This window comes from Vigna angularis, chromosome 9, assembly GCF_016808095.1.
Source record: "Vigna angularis cultivar LongXiaoDou No.4 chromosome 9, ASM1680809v1, whole genome shotgun sequence".
Classification (NCBI taxonomy): domain Eukaryota; kingdom Viridiplantae; phylum Streptophyta; class Magnoliopsida; order Fabales; family Fabaceae; genus Vigna; species Vigna angularis.
This window is the reverse complement of record NC_068978.1, coordinates 7,742,346-7,759,293: the sequence shown is the minus strand read 5'-3', so window position 1 is coordinate 7,759,293 and position 16,948 is coordinate 7,742,346. Positions and strand designations below refer to the sequence as shown.

General features: G+C 31.6%; 1 protein-coding gene and 1 non-coding gene across 2 annotated transcripts; both read left to right on the top strand.

The window, feature by feature from the left end:
* Positions 1 to 3,515: 3,515 nt before the first annotated feature.
* On the top strand, positions 3,516 to 3,622 carry LOC128194144 (small nucleolar RNA R71). The gene has a single exon (XR_008245461.1). It is a non-coding gene; the product is annotated as a small nucleolar RNA R71 (small nucleolar RNA).
* A 7,756-nt stretch (positions 3,623 to 11,378) lies between these two features.
* Positions 11,379 to 15,717, top strand: LOC108321597 (N6-adenosine-methyltransferase MT-A70-like). Its single transcript, XM_017553405.2, has 8 exons — positions 11,379 to 11,623; positions 12,167 to 13,365; positions 13,489 to 13,587; positions 13,775 to 13,858; positions 13,960 to 14,309; positions 14,440 to 14,656; positions 14,764 to 14,843; positions 15,108 to 15,717. Exons 2-8 carry the CDS (start codon positions 12,193 to 12,195, stop codon positions 15,388 to 15,390), a joined length of 2,286 nt encoding a protein of 761 aa, XP_017408894.1. The 5' UTR covers positions 11,379 to 11,623; positions 12,167 to 12,192; the 3' UTR covers positions 15,391 to 15,717.
* The last annotated feature ends 1,231 nt before the right edge of the window (positions 15,718 to 16,948 follow it).

Here is a 16,948-nt window from a genome sequence, read left to right as displayed (position 1 = left end):
GAATTCAACTAACACAGAATGATTATGCACACAGAATGATATAAAACCTAAATGGAAACATACCATCTCATTTCAAGTTCAGTTCAAACAATGATATTCCTCAAGCCCATACTTCACAAAATTTCAAGCATAATGACTAACTTATTGGGACCCTAAGTGCAATTACTGAATTGAGGTATGACACCAGACATTAAGGCAGATAATATTTGACATTGAAGTGTCCTGAAAAAGATTTTCTATTAGGTTCCTCACTTAGAAAACACTTACCGGCCAACTAAGCATGGGTCTTCCACTTGCCACACTCAGTCTCAAAGGAGTGTCTCTTCCCCAGTAACATATAGTCTCAAAGGGGTGTCAATTTATTCCCTCAATTTATTGTTTTGTTTTCGTTTTTCTTTTTCTTTGTTTTTTTATATATATATATAAACTTTGACAGACAATTCTCCAGTAACCAAGTGCAGTGAGTGTCACCATAGAACCCTAACAGAAAATATTTTCTATCTTTTCCCCAAATATTATCTTCCATTAGTATCTTAGTGTCAAATCTCACTGTGTAGTGTGTGAAGTTTCCCAACAAGCAATCAAAAATCTATTCACAATGTGCTTAGAAAATATCATTGTTCAAAACATAGAACGCAAAGCTAAAATGATACATTTCCATATAAACGTTAAATGCACATGAAAATGCAAAATGTAAGATGTCATACATACAAACACCCTAAGCCTACATATTTACAAAGTCCCCAATGTATGGAAAGTAAAAAAATACAGGGGGTTAGAACTCACAAGATTAGTGATGACTAGAGTTGAGCTTGGTGTGAACTTCTTGTAAGAGTTGTTCCACCTTCTGCTGATGAAGACTTTGATTGTCCCTAAATTGGATGAACTCCTGATAATGTAGGATTTGTTGTGCTTTGAGTTCAGTAAGGGACTGCTGGATATGAGCAAGAGTGTCAGCCGTAGAAGGCCGAGGAACTGGAGGTATGTGAGATGACGGTTCTGGATCATGATGAGGGGGATTTTGGCATTGAGAAGCAGAGAAGGTCCATCTATCTTTACCCCGCACTAATGTGAACTCTGGATTTGGAAGACGTTGAGGTTGTAAGCCTGTGATAGCACTCATGACTAAGCAATAGTGATCTTCCCTTTTCACCAGCATTTGATCTATGAATCGAAGTGGAAAGTGGTTTTTTCTTGTGGCTTGATTCAGTCTTCGGTAATCTATGAACATTCGCCACCCTGTTACTTTTCTTGTAGGAATGAGCTCATTGTTTTCATTTGTCACCACTGTCATACCTCCTTTCTTGGGTACAACATGAACTGGACTCACCCACTCACTATCAGAGATTGGGTAGATAATTCCCGCATCTAGCAATTTAATGACTTCTTTCCTTACCACTACCTTCATAGTTGGGTTGAGTCTTCTTTGTGGTTGACGCACAGGTTTGAAATCCTCTTCCAAATAAATTTTATGCATGCACACAGTAGGACTAATACCTTGCAAATCATCAATTTTCCACCCAAGGGCAGATTTATACTCCCTCAGCACCCTTAAGAGTTTATCTTCTTCAGTCGAGGAAAGCTCATTGCTCATAATTACTGGATTCAGCTTTTGCTCATCAAGGAACATGTATTTAAGGTGAGAAGGGAGCTGTTTCAATTCCACCTTGGACGTTTCTACTCCTCCATCTTCACTCTTGTGTAAATCTTCTATTCCTCTAGTGGAATTGAATATTGGCTTCAGCACTTCTAATTGATGAGCACACTTCACCACCTCTTCATCATTAATTTCTCTTTTCAACTCCTTTGCTTCCATTCTTGACAGTAGAGTTCTCTCTAATGGATTCTGCTTTACATGGACTTTTATCTCCTCCAACACAAGAGACTCAATTATTTCAGCTTTGAAAGAGTCCTCTCTGTCAAGTTTGTGCTTCACTGCTTCAGTCATAGAAAATGTGACTTTTTCATCTGCCACTCTTAACATCAATTGTCCTTGTTCTACATCTATCAATGCTCTTCCTGTTGCTAAGAATGGTCTTCCCAATATAATTGGGACTTTAGCATCTTCTTCCATGTCAAGAACCACAAAATCAGCTGGGAAAATAAATTTGTCCACCTTTACTAGAACATCTTCCACAATTCCATACGGATAAGTCATTGATCGGTTTGCCAATTGTAGAGTGATCATAGTGGGCTTTACTTCACCAATACCCAGCCTTTTAAAAATGGACAAAGGCATCAAGTTGATACTTGCTCCAAGGTCACACAATGCCTTACCCACCATTATATTTCCAATCTCACATGGAATGACAAAGCTTCCTGGGTCTTTCAACTTTGGAGGTAATTTTTGTTGAATTATTGCACTACACTCCTCTGTGAGCATAATTGTTTCATTTTCTTGAAGCTTCCTTTTCTTTGACAGCAAGTCTTTCATAAATTTAGCATAACTTGGCATTTGTTCCAATGCTTCAGCAAATGGAATATTAATGTGGAGCTTCTTAAAAACATCAAGAAATCTTGCAAATTGCTTGGCTTGTTCTTGCTTCTTCAACCTTTGAGGGAATGGAATGGTAGGGACATACTCACGCATCTTTTTCTCACTCTCTTGATTTTTCTCTCCATCTTCCTTCTCCTCACATTTTCTCTCAACTTCTTTTTCAGCACTTTCTTCTACTATTTCATCAACTCTTTTCTTTTTCTCTCTCTCCATCTCACTCCTTTTTTCATTCTCTAACACTCTTCCACTCCTCAATTGAATTGCCTTGCATTGTTCCCTTGGGTTTGGTATAGTGTCACTAGGGAATGTGCCAGGAGATCTTTCAGAGAGTTGTCTTGAAAGCTAACCAATCTGGTTCTCTAAATTTCTTATTGAAGCTTCCTGGTTCTTGAAGTTTGTTCTTGTCTCACTCATGAAATTTGAAGTCTGCTCCACAAAGGTAGAAGTTTGCATAGTTAACTTCTCTAGTGCATTTTCCAACGTAAACATCTTGTTTCCTTGATTGTTGGGCTGAGCTTGATATTGATATTGAGGCCTTGGTGGGTTAGATTGGATTGGATTACTCCAAGGTCTAGGTTGTTGGGGCCTCCAATTTGCATTAAAGTTGGTAGAGAACTGGTTTTGTTGTTGTTCTACTGCATTCACGTGTACCTCTTGGTGAGTTGCCTGACATTCACCATTTTGATGCATTCCTCCGCAAAAATCACACCCTGGAGATCTAGTATTCACATTATTCGCTTGCATAATTCCCATCTTCTGAGTCAAATCTGTAATATGCTGTGTTAACAACTTGTTTTGGGCTAAGATAGCATCCAATGTATTAACCTCCAACACACCAGCTTTTCTATTTTGACGGTCAAACTGCATATTCACTGTGTTGTTTGCCATTAATTCAAGAGTCTCCAAAGCTTCCTCTGGTGTTTTCAAAATGAATGATCCTCCACTTGCTGCATCCAACATTGCCTTAAAAGTGGGTGAAAGACCATTATAGAAAGTCTGCACTTGCAACCATTCAGGTAAAGCATGATGTGGACATTTCCTCATTAGCTCCTTATATCTTTCCCACGCCTCATATAAGGATTCATTGTCTTGCTGCACGAAGGAGGTGATCTCATTCCTCATTTTCGCTGATTTGGAAGGAGGGAAGTATTTGATTACAAATTTTGTAGCCATATCCTCCCATGTAGAAATACTTCCTTGAGGTTGTGATTGTAGCCAGTTTTTAGCTTTATCCCGTAGAGAAAAGGGAAAAAGCCTCAAACGAATTGCATCATCTGAAACTCCATTAATTTTCAAGGTATCACATATTGCCAGAAAATTCTCCAAGTGAGAATTAGGATCTTCTAAATTTGCACCTCCAAATTGATTCTGTTGAATGACTTGCAACAATGCAGGCTTGATTTCGAAATTGTTAGCTTGAATAGGAGGTCTCACAATGCTCCCTTGATAACTATTAGGATTGGGCATTGAATAATCACGAAGAGTCTTTCTAACAGGTTCTTGGTCTGCCATTGTTGATGTCTCCTCTTCTTGCTCAATTCGTCTCTGTTCCTTTCTTCTTTCTCGCTTTCTTCTTCTTGCACTACTTTTGTTGCTTCGTGCTGTGCGTTCAATTTCTGAATCAAAAAGTAGATCTTCCGGAGCAACAGTACCTCGCATAAACAACTTAAAGACACAAAAACACTGCACAAAAATTATACGTTACTAAAAACAATTAACATCTCAAATCTTAAGCTAATTAGATCACTAATATCAACTAAAATCAATCCCCGGCAACGGCGCCAGAAACTTGATGTACGTTTGGCAAGTATACCAATCGTAATTGTAGTAACAAAATATCGTCCTCTGGGATTGAATGAGTTGAGTACCAGTTTATTAACTTACTTAATTTTGAGTGATGAAATTTATCCAGTGAATGATGAACATAAACAAGTGATGGAAATTCAAATGATATAAACAATGTTAGAGAATTGATTTCATAGATTTTCATATAATTTCCTCCCCTTTTCAATCGATGTGTAAATTATAATTATCCCCTTGAGTTTATTTAGAGCTTGTTTACCCCTAATCCCTTAGTAGGCAAACATATCCCTTGAATTTGAATCTCCAATCCCTTAGGCCAATTACAAATTCAACAAGATCATGAAAAACAATCATATCTCAATTCAAACTAACTAGTCCTGCCCAATTTCCCAATTGTGACAACATCTAATCTGTTCTATTTATAAACGCAAGCAATTCCCAATCCCCCAACTGTGAAACTGCTCATAGAATAGACATTAAAACATAAATAGAACACTGGGATAATTAAAATGAACTTAACATCAATTGAAAAAGGTTCAGAAAATATAATCCAAAGCACTACATCAATCCACTAACAAAAGGAAATTTAGTTCTGCATAATGGAAAAGAAAAATCAAAAAGCAAAAAGTTCCGCAAAAAGTTGCAGCCAAAAGCTCCCCAGAAGAAGATGAAGAAGAAGAGACCTTTGTTGTACGTGAATCCACAGATTACTCCACAGGTTGTGGGAACTTTCACAGCACAGTTGTTGAACTTTCTGTTTTGCAACTCCATTTAGAAGCAACATCCACAGGTTGTGAGACTGTTCACAGCTTGGTTGTTGAACTCTCTAGTTTCATCTTGGTATCTTGTACATCAATTCTTCCCAAATTGTGATTTTGGCACTTAGAATCATCAATCTACAATAAAACACAAAATGCCAATGTATAATCCGAAACAAAGATAATCCATGACTAAATCCTTCAATGAATGCAATTATGCATGCAAATGACCTAAACTAAGACATGAATGCAATTACATTTACTCATACATCAAATACAATGACCAAAATACTAATTAAACTTTTTATAAAATGTGTTGCAGAACAATGATGATCGGCAAAGTTCCTTTATCACTATAGAAGATGATGTAGCGGTAATCAAGGTTATATCAAGGCTTAATTATTCGCTTAGTTTCCTTGATTGGAAAGTTTCAAGTTAGTCCTTATTAAACTTTTTTTTGTTTCAATTATGTCCTATCTTTTGAAAAAGTATTACAAATAAGTCCTTTAAAAAATACTAACCATGGTAATGACATTTCATGTGTCAATGCGTGGTTTTTTAATCTTTTTGAAATTTTTGTTTTCCACATGCTAGGTTCCTAGTGTGACATGTAGCATTGGTAGTGTCACGTGACAAGACAATGTCAATGTCACATGTTAGTGTTAATTTAGTATCAGTGACAAATGTCATGGTCTTGATTTCAATTTAATCTTTGTATATGTCTTTTTAATTTAATTTAGTCCCAAAATTTTCAAAATAGTGCAATATTATCCCTCTCCAAATTGAGACCAAGTTTATTATTTGTATAAATGTTATGACTTTTAACATATTATATTAAAAATGAATTTTTAACATATTACATTATTATATATTATTAATCAATGTAAGTTTTCTTCAATCAATGCACTATATCGCGTCATTCATATAAACAAAATCATCTATTAAAATTTTAACATAATGTAAACTCAATTTTCGAAATACTCGTTGAGTCAAATACACATGCTAGTCGTACATCTATCATGATCTATTATTCTAAAATACAATAATAAAAAAATATTGAATAAGTTACAAAATGGAATGATCAATTAGAAAAACATAAAATAGATTATCGTTATGTTTTATCAAATACTTTTATATTAGTGAAATTAGTTTGTAAATTCATCAAAGAAAACAATAATTAAATATAAATCTTATTAAATATACTTAAGAAGAGTGAATTGACAAAGATATAACAATTCTTTTAACATAAAAATAGAAATAGCATGATGTTCTTATTAAATTATTTATAAAATCATAAGCTATGAGGTTGTGTTTTCTTAAATAAGGTTGCGTTACTTAAATATTCGATATAAATATTGTAGGGATTAAAAACAACGTAATGAAAGTATATAATGTTACAAAATTAAAATTATATGAATGTTATATAAGGAGTGGGGATTATCTTATTCTAGATGTGCTTCAACTGTTTAATGTTCAAGTGAGAAAAGCTTTGGGGTCCATTTGTCCTAAGAAATATTTTCAATTTTCCATTGGTTGATTATATTTTGCCATCATGTTGTTATAAATTAAAATATTGTATTTTGAAAGTTTATTTTATATACCTTTTTATGATTTTTTTTTATTTAGAAGGAGGGTTTAATGAAAAAAGTGATACAATACAAAATAAATATTGGAATCCAATATTTCAGCATTATTTATTCTATATCTTTATGAATCTAACATTAATAAGTTGTTTAATGCAATTTGACATCGAATATGATGCCAGAAAATTGAATAATATAATTTTTATTAAGACATATTTATATAATTTTAAAAAGATCATTAAAAATAACCTTAATTTGGTTTACGGGTAAAGAAAAGTAGAAGTACAAAAGAAAAAAAAAAGGTAATAAGAGATACGAGAGTTAAAGATGAAAAGAAAAGAGTAAAAGTTGAAGAGTGAGAAATCACAACTAGTGTTATTTATATATTAACTAGTCTATTAAATAATAAATATATAAAATTAACTCCAATAAAGCTCGAGAAATTCTGTATAATTTTTTTATAAACATTGATCTAAATTACAATTGATAAGTTTTTCATATAAACACACAACTTCCAATAAAATAATAGTGTTAAAATTAATATTTGTTTTATATTTATATATCTTTTAAATTATAATCAATAATTAAATTAATTTAATCATAATTGAATTAAATAAATATTAGAATCAACAATATATATATATATATATATATATATATATATATATATATATATATATCTATATTTTTTTTTGTTTTTTAGTCAAATTAATTTAATTATAATCAAGAGTTAAATGAATATTAACATTTTTTCCTTGGATATAAATGGTTATTTCTGTTAAAATTACGAACTGAAAATATTACAAATAATCATATAATATATATATATATATATATATATATATATTATTTTTTCTTACAAAAGTTTTAAATTTTCCATAATTCTTATTATCATTAAATTTTTTATCCCTATTTGATTTAGTAATTGAGATTGCTACATCATTTGACAAACCTCTCTCGTTTTTCCAACTTACATTATCATCAAAGTTCTTGTCTAGTGTCTCACTTGAACATGGTCCACTAAATTCATTTGATAGACTTTGGACTTCTACTTCTACATTATCATACTATTCTATATGATCATCTATATCAAATTCAACACTAACATTAACTAGTCCCTCCAACAACTGACTATATATTTCCATCAAGACTACCATGGTAACTAGAGGAACTCCAACTATGAACATCAACTTCCTCCTCCACAACTGATGGAAGTTCACACTCACGCACCTCTTGATATATGTCACCCTCACCTTCAACTTGACCACCAAAATGAGTTGGGTTTTCTAACACACCACCATCTTCTTCACCCTGATGGACCTCTTCCTGTATGTCAGGCTCACCTTCCACTTCACCAACACAATCATCAAATTTACCACCAACTTTACCTACACACTAACTAGTCTCATGCAACATAGGTTCCAGTCCTCCTTCATCATCATTAATATACTTCAGCATGTGTATGACTCGGAATTCAAAAATAGTGTGTACCACAAATACATGAACCTGACCATTAAGCCTAACTAAGTTAACCATATGCATGACACTAGTGTCATCATACAAAGGCTCTAAATTGTCTTCCAACACTGAACTCCCTAAAGAGTACCACATAGTACCCCTCCTATAGAGTATCACAAATCTTTTAAAACCAACATACCTCAAACCTTTGACTACACTTACAACCACAAAGTACTTCATGTATCTAGATCAAAGGATAACGTAGAAGTCTCCCCTTCATACTTCAACATCCCATCATTAATGAACTTCCCTCCATGGTGGAAAACAAATTCAATATCCTCGTCCACTATGCATAACACTATATAAATATTTCTACACCTATAATATAATCATATCCCAAAAAAAATTTAACACATTAAAACCATAACCATAACATGCTCAAACAGACACCAAAACAACTTTAAACATGGATGACCACCACATCGCAATTAACAATACAAATCATTTCAACCATGGGGGACCACCATCCAATAAGCTTTCTCCAAAACAAACACAATACAACCAGAAAAAAACATAACAAAAAACATAATTATTAACCTTTGTTGCGATTGAACTCCAATGACCACGTAATTTAGCCTCGCGTTTCCAACGAAACAAGGTTTCACAGATTGTGAAAATTACCAAAGTCCTAAAATCGTTCAATTTGAAATTCTTATAAACCCTAATTTCCTAAAATGAATCTTTAGTTTCTCTGATTGATTCCCAATTTTTTGCCATTAAGTCTTAATTCGAAGAAAGAACTCTGACTTTCGTTTCACCATCTCTAATATGAAGAAATTACTAAGTTTAATTAATTTTTTCTCCAATTTCTTTAATTAAAAACACTAAATACATGTCATAATCACCTATAATAAATAATTGGGTCACATCATAAAAAAATCAATATCAACATGTCACATCAATGTATCTAACCTAGTTGGTCTAATTTAATGGTAAAGATCTAATTAAAACAATTTTATCAAAATAAAAATTCAATTGAGACAAAAATGAATGATAAAATGAGAAATCACGTATTTATATATTAACTAGTCAATTAAATAATAAACATATAAAATTTACTCCACTCGAGGAATTCTGTACAATTTTTTTTATAAACATTGATCTAAGTTATTATTGATAAGCTTTTCACATAAACACACAAAGAACAAGTGTTAAAATTAATATTTGTTTTGTATTTATATATATTTTAAATTATAATCAATAATTAAAATAATTTAATCACAAATAAATTAAATAAATTTTAAAATTCAGTCAAATTGATTTAATTATAATCGAGTTAAATGAGTATTGACATTTTTTCTTTTCTTCTAAAAGGAGTCATGGATATAAATTGTTATTTCTGTGAAAGTTATGAGGAGAAAATATTACAAGTAAATATATATTTTAATTAAAAGATAAAATTATTTATTTAAAAGATAAAAAGATTTCATAATTATTCAATTTAAAATATTTATTGATTTTTTAGTTATTTAATTTAGAAGATTTATTTATTATGATAGAAGATATAATGATTTATTAATTATTATTATTTTTATTTAAAAGGACTTGTTTTTTAAAATTATTATTATATAGGAGATTGAATAGTTAAAAATATGTTTTTAAAAGATTTATTAAGAGATAAAAGACTTGTTGAATAATTATTAAGAAGATATTAAATAGATTATCTAACAAATGAATATAAGGGATATAAATACTTAATTAGATTTTATGAATATAATAATATATTTAATTAGATTTTATGAATATAATAATATATTTAATTAGATTTTATGAATATGATAATATCTGAATTTTTTTTAGTTGATATTGTCTTAAAAAATAATTGAAATTTTGGGCTATGAGTTTTATTATAAATAAGTCATTTGGGATAGTGATAATGCATTCAAATCTAAAACTTTTCAATGTTTTAGACAGTGAAACGTGAAGGTTTTTTTAAGGAGAATTAAGAATAGTTTTAAGGTATTTTTGAAGAAGTACGTATAAGAAAAGACATAGAGTTTAAAGTGAAGATTGAAGAGTTAGTGTAAACTTTTGAATATCCAGGTGAGAAAAACTAACTTTCTTGCTTGTGTGTTTGTTGATTTCTTTTGAGTTTTGGATACTTTTATTAATGTTGAAGATGTTGAAAGTTTTTATTTTTAAATTTATAAATTATAAAAACTTTGTTGTGTTTTAAAAATTATTTTAGGGTGTTTTCAATTATTCAAAATTTCAAACAATTATTTAAATCTTTTGGATTTTTAATTACTTGGATATTTGTTTTCAAAATTAAGGTTTTCATTTTTTTTTAATTTACTCTTGTATTGATTGATGTGGATTCCATCATATTCGTATTTTTATACATACGAAATTATACGATTCTACAAGTATTAAGAAAAATGTAAAATTTTATGTTTTCTTGTTTCCATAAACTTCATGCTAATAAAATAAGGGTTAAATATGTTTTTATCCCTTAACTTTCACTGAAAATTGGAATTAGTCTTTCTTCAAAACTTTGGACTAATTTAGTTCTCAAACTTTAGAATTGTGTGAATTTAATCTTTTTAACCAAATTTTGTTAACTTTATTTGATGTTTCAAACGCATTTCTCAGTTAACATTGAAGCAAAAATGTGTCAAATGGTATAAACAATTCAAATGCTATCATGAAACGCATTTGGAACATCAAATAAAGTTAATAAAATTTGATTAAAAGGACTAAATTCACACATTTATAAAGTTTTGGGACTAAATTAGACTAAAGTTTTGAAAAGAGACTAATTCCAATTTTCACTAAAAGTTAAGGGACCAAAAACATATTTAACCCATAAAACAATAATTTTTTTATTAGACTTATAAAATTAGGATAACATTTCATTTTAATTGTTATTGATTATAGATTTTGTGAAGTAAAAAATTTGGGTGTTACTACACTTTTACAAATAAAATTTACTGTGAAAGTAATAATAAATAATAAATAATTTATTTATTTACTAAAATAATTAAATAACGTATTTTAAATTAAAAAAATTCTTTTAAAAAAATTATGTAATTTTTATTACTTTTACAAAATTATATATATATATATATATATATATATATATATCAATTTAAATTATTTTTTAGTTTTTAATTAATCTCTCATAAAAATTATAAATTACAAATATTTTGATATAATAAATACAGTATGATTTCCCTAGTAATATTAATGAAAAATAAAAAATGATACAACATCATAGTAAAACTCTGTTTATCACCTAAGCTTCCCTGCAAAATCAATTGGCCTTTGTTTCCTTCCTCACTGCTGCAACCCTTAAACTCCTCTCTCCTTTCTTCTTTCTCCGCCGCCGGAAAAGTCCAAAGTGTCGGCAATTATCTACCTTCTGCTGCTCTCTGCAAGATGGGCATCCCAACTAATCCGTGTTCAAATTCCTTTTTTTCGTTCTAGGTCTCTAGGAATCGGGGCTTTTTATTCTGTATTGTAAGGTAACTCTTATGCCACCAACAAATTTTTTCTTTTTCTAGAAATTTAAGCGCTTTTTGGTGTTTGGGTTATTGACTATTGCTATCATTTTCGTTTTCGTTTTTGTTTTTGTTTTTTTGCTTCGAACTGGCTTTTTGGGGTGGTTTGTTTCTGCAATGTTGCTTTGGGAGTTTGGCATACGAGTGTTTGGGGTTTCTTCCATGTTTATTTATATGCAATGGTTGTTATTTAAATGTTTACATTTGATGCAGTATTATTTTGCTATTATGTATTGGTGAAATTTTTGTGGCCATGATCTGGTTTTTCAATGTTTTCTTTTTGCGTATTGTAGGTTGTAAGTTATTTGTGGCTGGTTGAACAGTAGCAATATTGTTCAAATTTTAGTTCCTGTTTTTGAAGATGATACTTTGATTAATTAATTTTTCTTTTACTTTACCCGTCCTGGTTTTAACTGTCATGCTTTTGAGGGATCTTGTTTTTGTATGTATTTTTTGGTTGTTGAACAATCCTAGTTGATAACCCGAATGTCTGGAAATGTGATGCAGAGTTGTGGCGTGTTAGGTAGGAATCCATGGAAACACAACCAGACGGTAATGAGGACACGATAGCTGCCGTTAAAGATATGAGGCAACAGCTTGAAGCTCGCATAGAGTGCCAACACAAGGCTCACATGGAGATACTTGCTTCTATACAAACAGTAATACCTAATCTTGTTTCATCCCTTGACCTTTCTCTCAAGGTTGTGTCTTCTTTCAACCATCGTCCTTTTGCTCCTACACCTGCTTTGCCTCTGCCTGATCCTAAATTGAACCCTAAAAGACCTACTGAACAAACTCAACGTTCCAATTCTGAATCCTACGCCGATGGCTCTACTGAAGCCGACTTGACAAATCCCAGGAATCAAAAACTCAAAACGTCTATGGATTCAAACCCAGCATCTCAAGTGGATTCTGAGAAGATTAGTCCATTAGCGGTGGTTCGATCACTGGTTGCCGTTTGTCTATTAGGGCGAGTGCCCTTCTCACCAATTGATTCTTCCACTGTGTCAAGGAAATTGGAAAATGATCAGACAGTGACACCAGCAGAAAAGACAGCGCTTCAGGAGCTCGGAGGGGATTCAGGGGCAATACTTGCAGTGGAGATAGCTTTAAGGTCAATGGCAGATGATAACGGTGGTGTTGAAGTGGAGGAATTTGTGGTTAGTGGCAAGGCAAGGATTATGGTTTTGAATATAGACAGGACCAGACTTTTGAGAGAATTGCCAGAAAGTGCACAGTATCAACGGCTGGAATCAAGTTCTGGAGATGGGAATGTAAATCAAAATCAAGTTCAACAAATCACTAACAGTGGTACTAATGTGAATGGTAGTTTGCTTGGGATGGGAAGGCCAGTTCTGAGACCAATGTCTGAAATGTGGATACCCCATGGGGATCCTCATATGTCAGGGTTGCAGCCAATGTTTCCAGGTGCACCAAGGGGGGCACCCAGGGTAATGGGCATGATGGGGACTCATAGAGGTATGAGTATTCCTTCAATGCACAGACTCCCAATGGGGCCAAATGCACAAGGGAGTAGTCCTAATGCAATGTCACAAAAACCAAGAACTTTAGAGGATGACATGAAAGATCTTGAGGCTTTGTTGAATAAGAAATCGTTTAGGGAGATGCAAAAATCTAAAACCGGTGAGGAGCTTTTGGACCTAATTCATCGTCCAACTGCAAGGGAAACTGCTGTAGCCGCTAAGGTTTAAGCTCACTGCCTACTTTAATAGGCTCTATACTAAAATTTCCCTTATGCTTGATTTCAGCTTTGGTGCAATTTTCTACAGTTTAATCTAATTCAGCTTTTTTACTATGAATTGTTTCAGTTCAAAACAAAAGGTGGTTCCCAGGTCAGACAATACTGTGACTTACTGACTAAAGAGGATTGTCGACGTCAATCTGGTTCCTTTATAGCATGTGATAAGGTTTGTGATAAGGACATTATTTTACTGTTTCTAGATCTTTTAGATTTTATTTCAACTTTTTTTATCTCTGTTGGTTTAAACCAATGTGCCGATTATTCGGTTTTAAATGAAATCTAATCATGAAGATTGGTGTTTACTTTTTCTGTTAGCCTTTCTTGACATGCATTAATCATCCTTCCACTGCCAGGTTCATTTTAGACGGATTATTGCTCCTCATACCGACATCAATTTAGGAGACTGTTCTTTTCTTGATACTTGCAGACACATGAAGGCATGATTTTTACCCGATTCTATATTGTTTTGAAATTATTTTCATTTTAGTAATCCTTATTCTTAGTTTGAGTTGTGTATTGTTCTTTTGTCCTTTGACAGACATGCAAGTATGTTCACTATGAGTATGACCCTACACCTGATGTGTCTCCAACAATGATGGGTGCCCCTGCTCCTCCCAAACCGCTAAAGCCTCAGCGTGCTGAATATTGTTCTGAAGTGGAACTTGGTGAACCACAATGGATCAACTGTGATATACGTAACTTTAGAATGGACATTTTAGGTCAATTTGGAGTAATAATGGCAGATCCACCATGGGACATTCACATGGAACTGCCTTATGGAACAATGGCTGATGATGAAATGCGCAGTCTTAATGTCCCTGCTTTGCAAACTGATGGGCTTATTTTTCTATGGGTCACTGGACGTGCAATGGAACTTGGACGGGAATGGTAATGTTTTCGTGTTTGGTTATATGCTATTTGTTATTTTGTAGGAAAAATCTATTACCTGATTCTCGTACAAGGCTGCCTTTTATTAATAATTCGTTTTCGGTTTCTATATTCCATATGCTCCATCCAGCTTGGAACTTTGGGGATATAAACGTGTTGAGGAGATTATTTGGGTGAAAACAAATCAACTTCAGCGAATAATCAGAACTGGGCGCACGGGCCACTGGCTCAATCACAGTAAGGAACATTGTCTAGTTGGAATAAAGGGTAATCCTGAAGTGAACAGGAACATTGACACGGATGTTATTGTTGCTGAGGTCAGAGAAACAAGTCGTAAACCGGATGAGGTTTGTATAATATTCATTTAATAACAATGTCATTCTGCTGCTTCTGACGTTAAATTCAAATAATTCACATTCTTAACATTTTCAAATTTGTCATTGTATTCCTGAAGATGTATCCTATGCTGGAGAGGATAAGTCCAAGAACAAGAAAGCTAGAACTATTTGCTCGCATGCACAATACTCATGCAGGGTGGGTTTTCTTAACTGGTGTATTTTTCCTTTGAGATTTTCTTTCATGGTATTCATGAAATATGTCGATTGAGGTTGAGGACAGTCTAATTATGTCATGGATTTTGATGCTTTGTAAGCAGAGTTTACATGATAATGTTCTAAGAACCTAAACTGATAGAAAGATAGAAATAAACTAGTTGGTTTAGGGCTTAAGAATCATCTTAGTAGAAATTATTAACTGTTGGTGTTATTATTGATTATGTTCTTTCTTGTTCTCCATCAGATGGATGTCTCTTGGTAATCAATTGAGTGGTGTAAGGTTGGTTGATGAGGGACTGCGAGCAAGGTTTAAGGCTGCTTATCCTGATGTGGAGGTGCAACCACCATCGCCTCCAAGAGCTTCAGCTATGGAAGTTGACACTAGTGTTGCTCCTCACACCAGGAGTCCATTTGCAGCCACAGAATCAAAGTCCAATTCAACTCAGTTTGCAGAGACTGCAGCAGCTCCAGAAACAAACTTTGCTTCAGAAGACAAGTCAATGGCTATTGATGTTGACATGGGTTAAGTTTCCACTTCTGGTCATGCTTAGTTGTAGCTATTCCTTGACAAAGCTGAAAGCAGAACAGTATTTTGATCTTTTCACCATTGTTAATTTTACTATTTCACACCTCTTTTTAGGAAAGATAGAGTAACAAAGGTATCCCGGAAGAAATATTTCTCTTTCTCTTAGGCGAAGATGCTTTTGCAAGTGAAATAATCATGAAATAGTTGTTAATGACAAGGAGTGTTGTAAAAGTCTAATTCCATTTTGTACATTTTGTTTTTATCAAGTTTTTTGTATTTGATAATATTAATGTCAAATTAGGAGAAGCAAATGCATATTAATGCTTAATGCTCATATGAGACTATTTTCTCCCTTAAAAACTTTTTATTGGAAGAAAAGGTCAATTAAACTTAGCATGTTAAGTGAAATTCAATTTTTTTTGGATAGTTTATTGCAAACTCCATGTATTTTGAAAAAAAAAATAGATCTGTTTTTACAAATTAAATAAAAAATAATCCATCACATTATTAATTATTTAATACAGAAAAACACATCACTGTTTTTAGATTATATATATATATATATATATATATATATATATATATATATATATATATATATATATATATTTCAATTAATCTTGATTCTTGAAAATTTCTTCAGACTATTTTTTTTCATGTATTCATTACAATTTGAGAATTAAATTAACCAAAAATGTTAATCCTAATCAAATTCAGTTAAATAAATATTAAAACTAAAACATACTAAGTCACTCAATTTATAATTCCTTTAATTAATACCAGCACAAACACATATGTGCTAAGGCGTTCACATTTTAAAAATATGTTTAATATTATATTTTTGAGTTTATGATATTTAAAATTTGATTATGCTAATTTATAAAGTAAAATTACAAATAACATTAGAAAGTTTATAATGTATTTGTTAGCATGTTATAATAAATAAAGTACTTGTAGGAAGTCTCATAATTTTGGAATAATAAATTATTTGTTAAGTGAAAAATCAAATAAAGATATGTGTTTAAACTTCTATGTAATTTTTAAGAAGTAAATTATTTTTTAATGAATTTATTTAGCAAATATAACAATAATTGAGAAAATGTAAAATTATTTAAATATAAAACATAATTTTTCAGTCCAACGTAATTTTCATTTTAAAGGATGTGGACAATGTCACAACTGACTGTTTTATTTATTGTATTAAAATATAAATGATATTATTTATTTATTTCATATAAATATATGATCATAGTAGTCATAATATATACTTATAGTATAATTCTTAAGAACTCTATCACATTAACTTATAATATTTTAAATTTATTTATTTGTTTACATAAATTGATTTATTTAGTGTAGTTATAGTTGTTATAAAATTTTAAAATAATAGTGAATTTTTTTAAAAGCCTGCATTGACCCTGAGCATAAGAAAATGGAAATTGGGATCTGAAATCTAAGGTTTTGTAATCAAAATTAAAAATAATCTGAAATTAAAATCAGCAAACAGGCTAGAAGAAATTTTGATCAAGAAGAATGAAAATTACATTTCAAAAGAAGAA

What these genes read in the sequence shown, in the direction of transcription:
- LOC108321597 (XM_017553405.2), top strand. Translation starts at nt 12,193, where the DNA reads ATGGAAACACAACCAGACGGTAATGAGGACACGATAGCTGCCGTTAAA. An exon ending in AAACTGCTGTAGCCGCTAAG is followed by an intron (nt 13,366 to 13,488) that starts GTTTAAGCTCAC and finishes GAATTGTTTCAG; the next exon opens with TTCAAAACAAAAGGTGGTTC. An exon ending in ATGCACAATACTCATGCAGG is followed by an intron (nt 14,844 to 15,107) that starts GTGGGTTTTCTT and finishes GTTCTCCATCAG; the next exon opens with ATGGATGTCTCTTGGTAATC.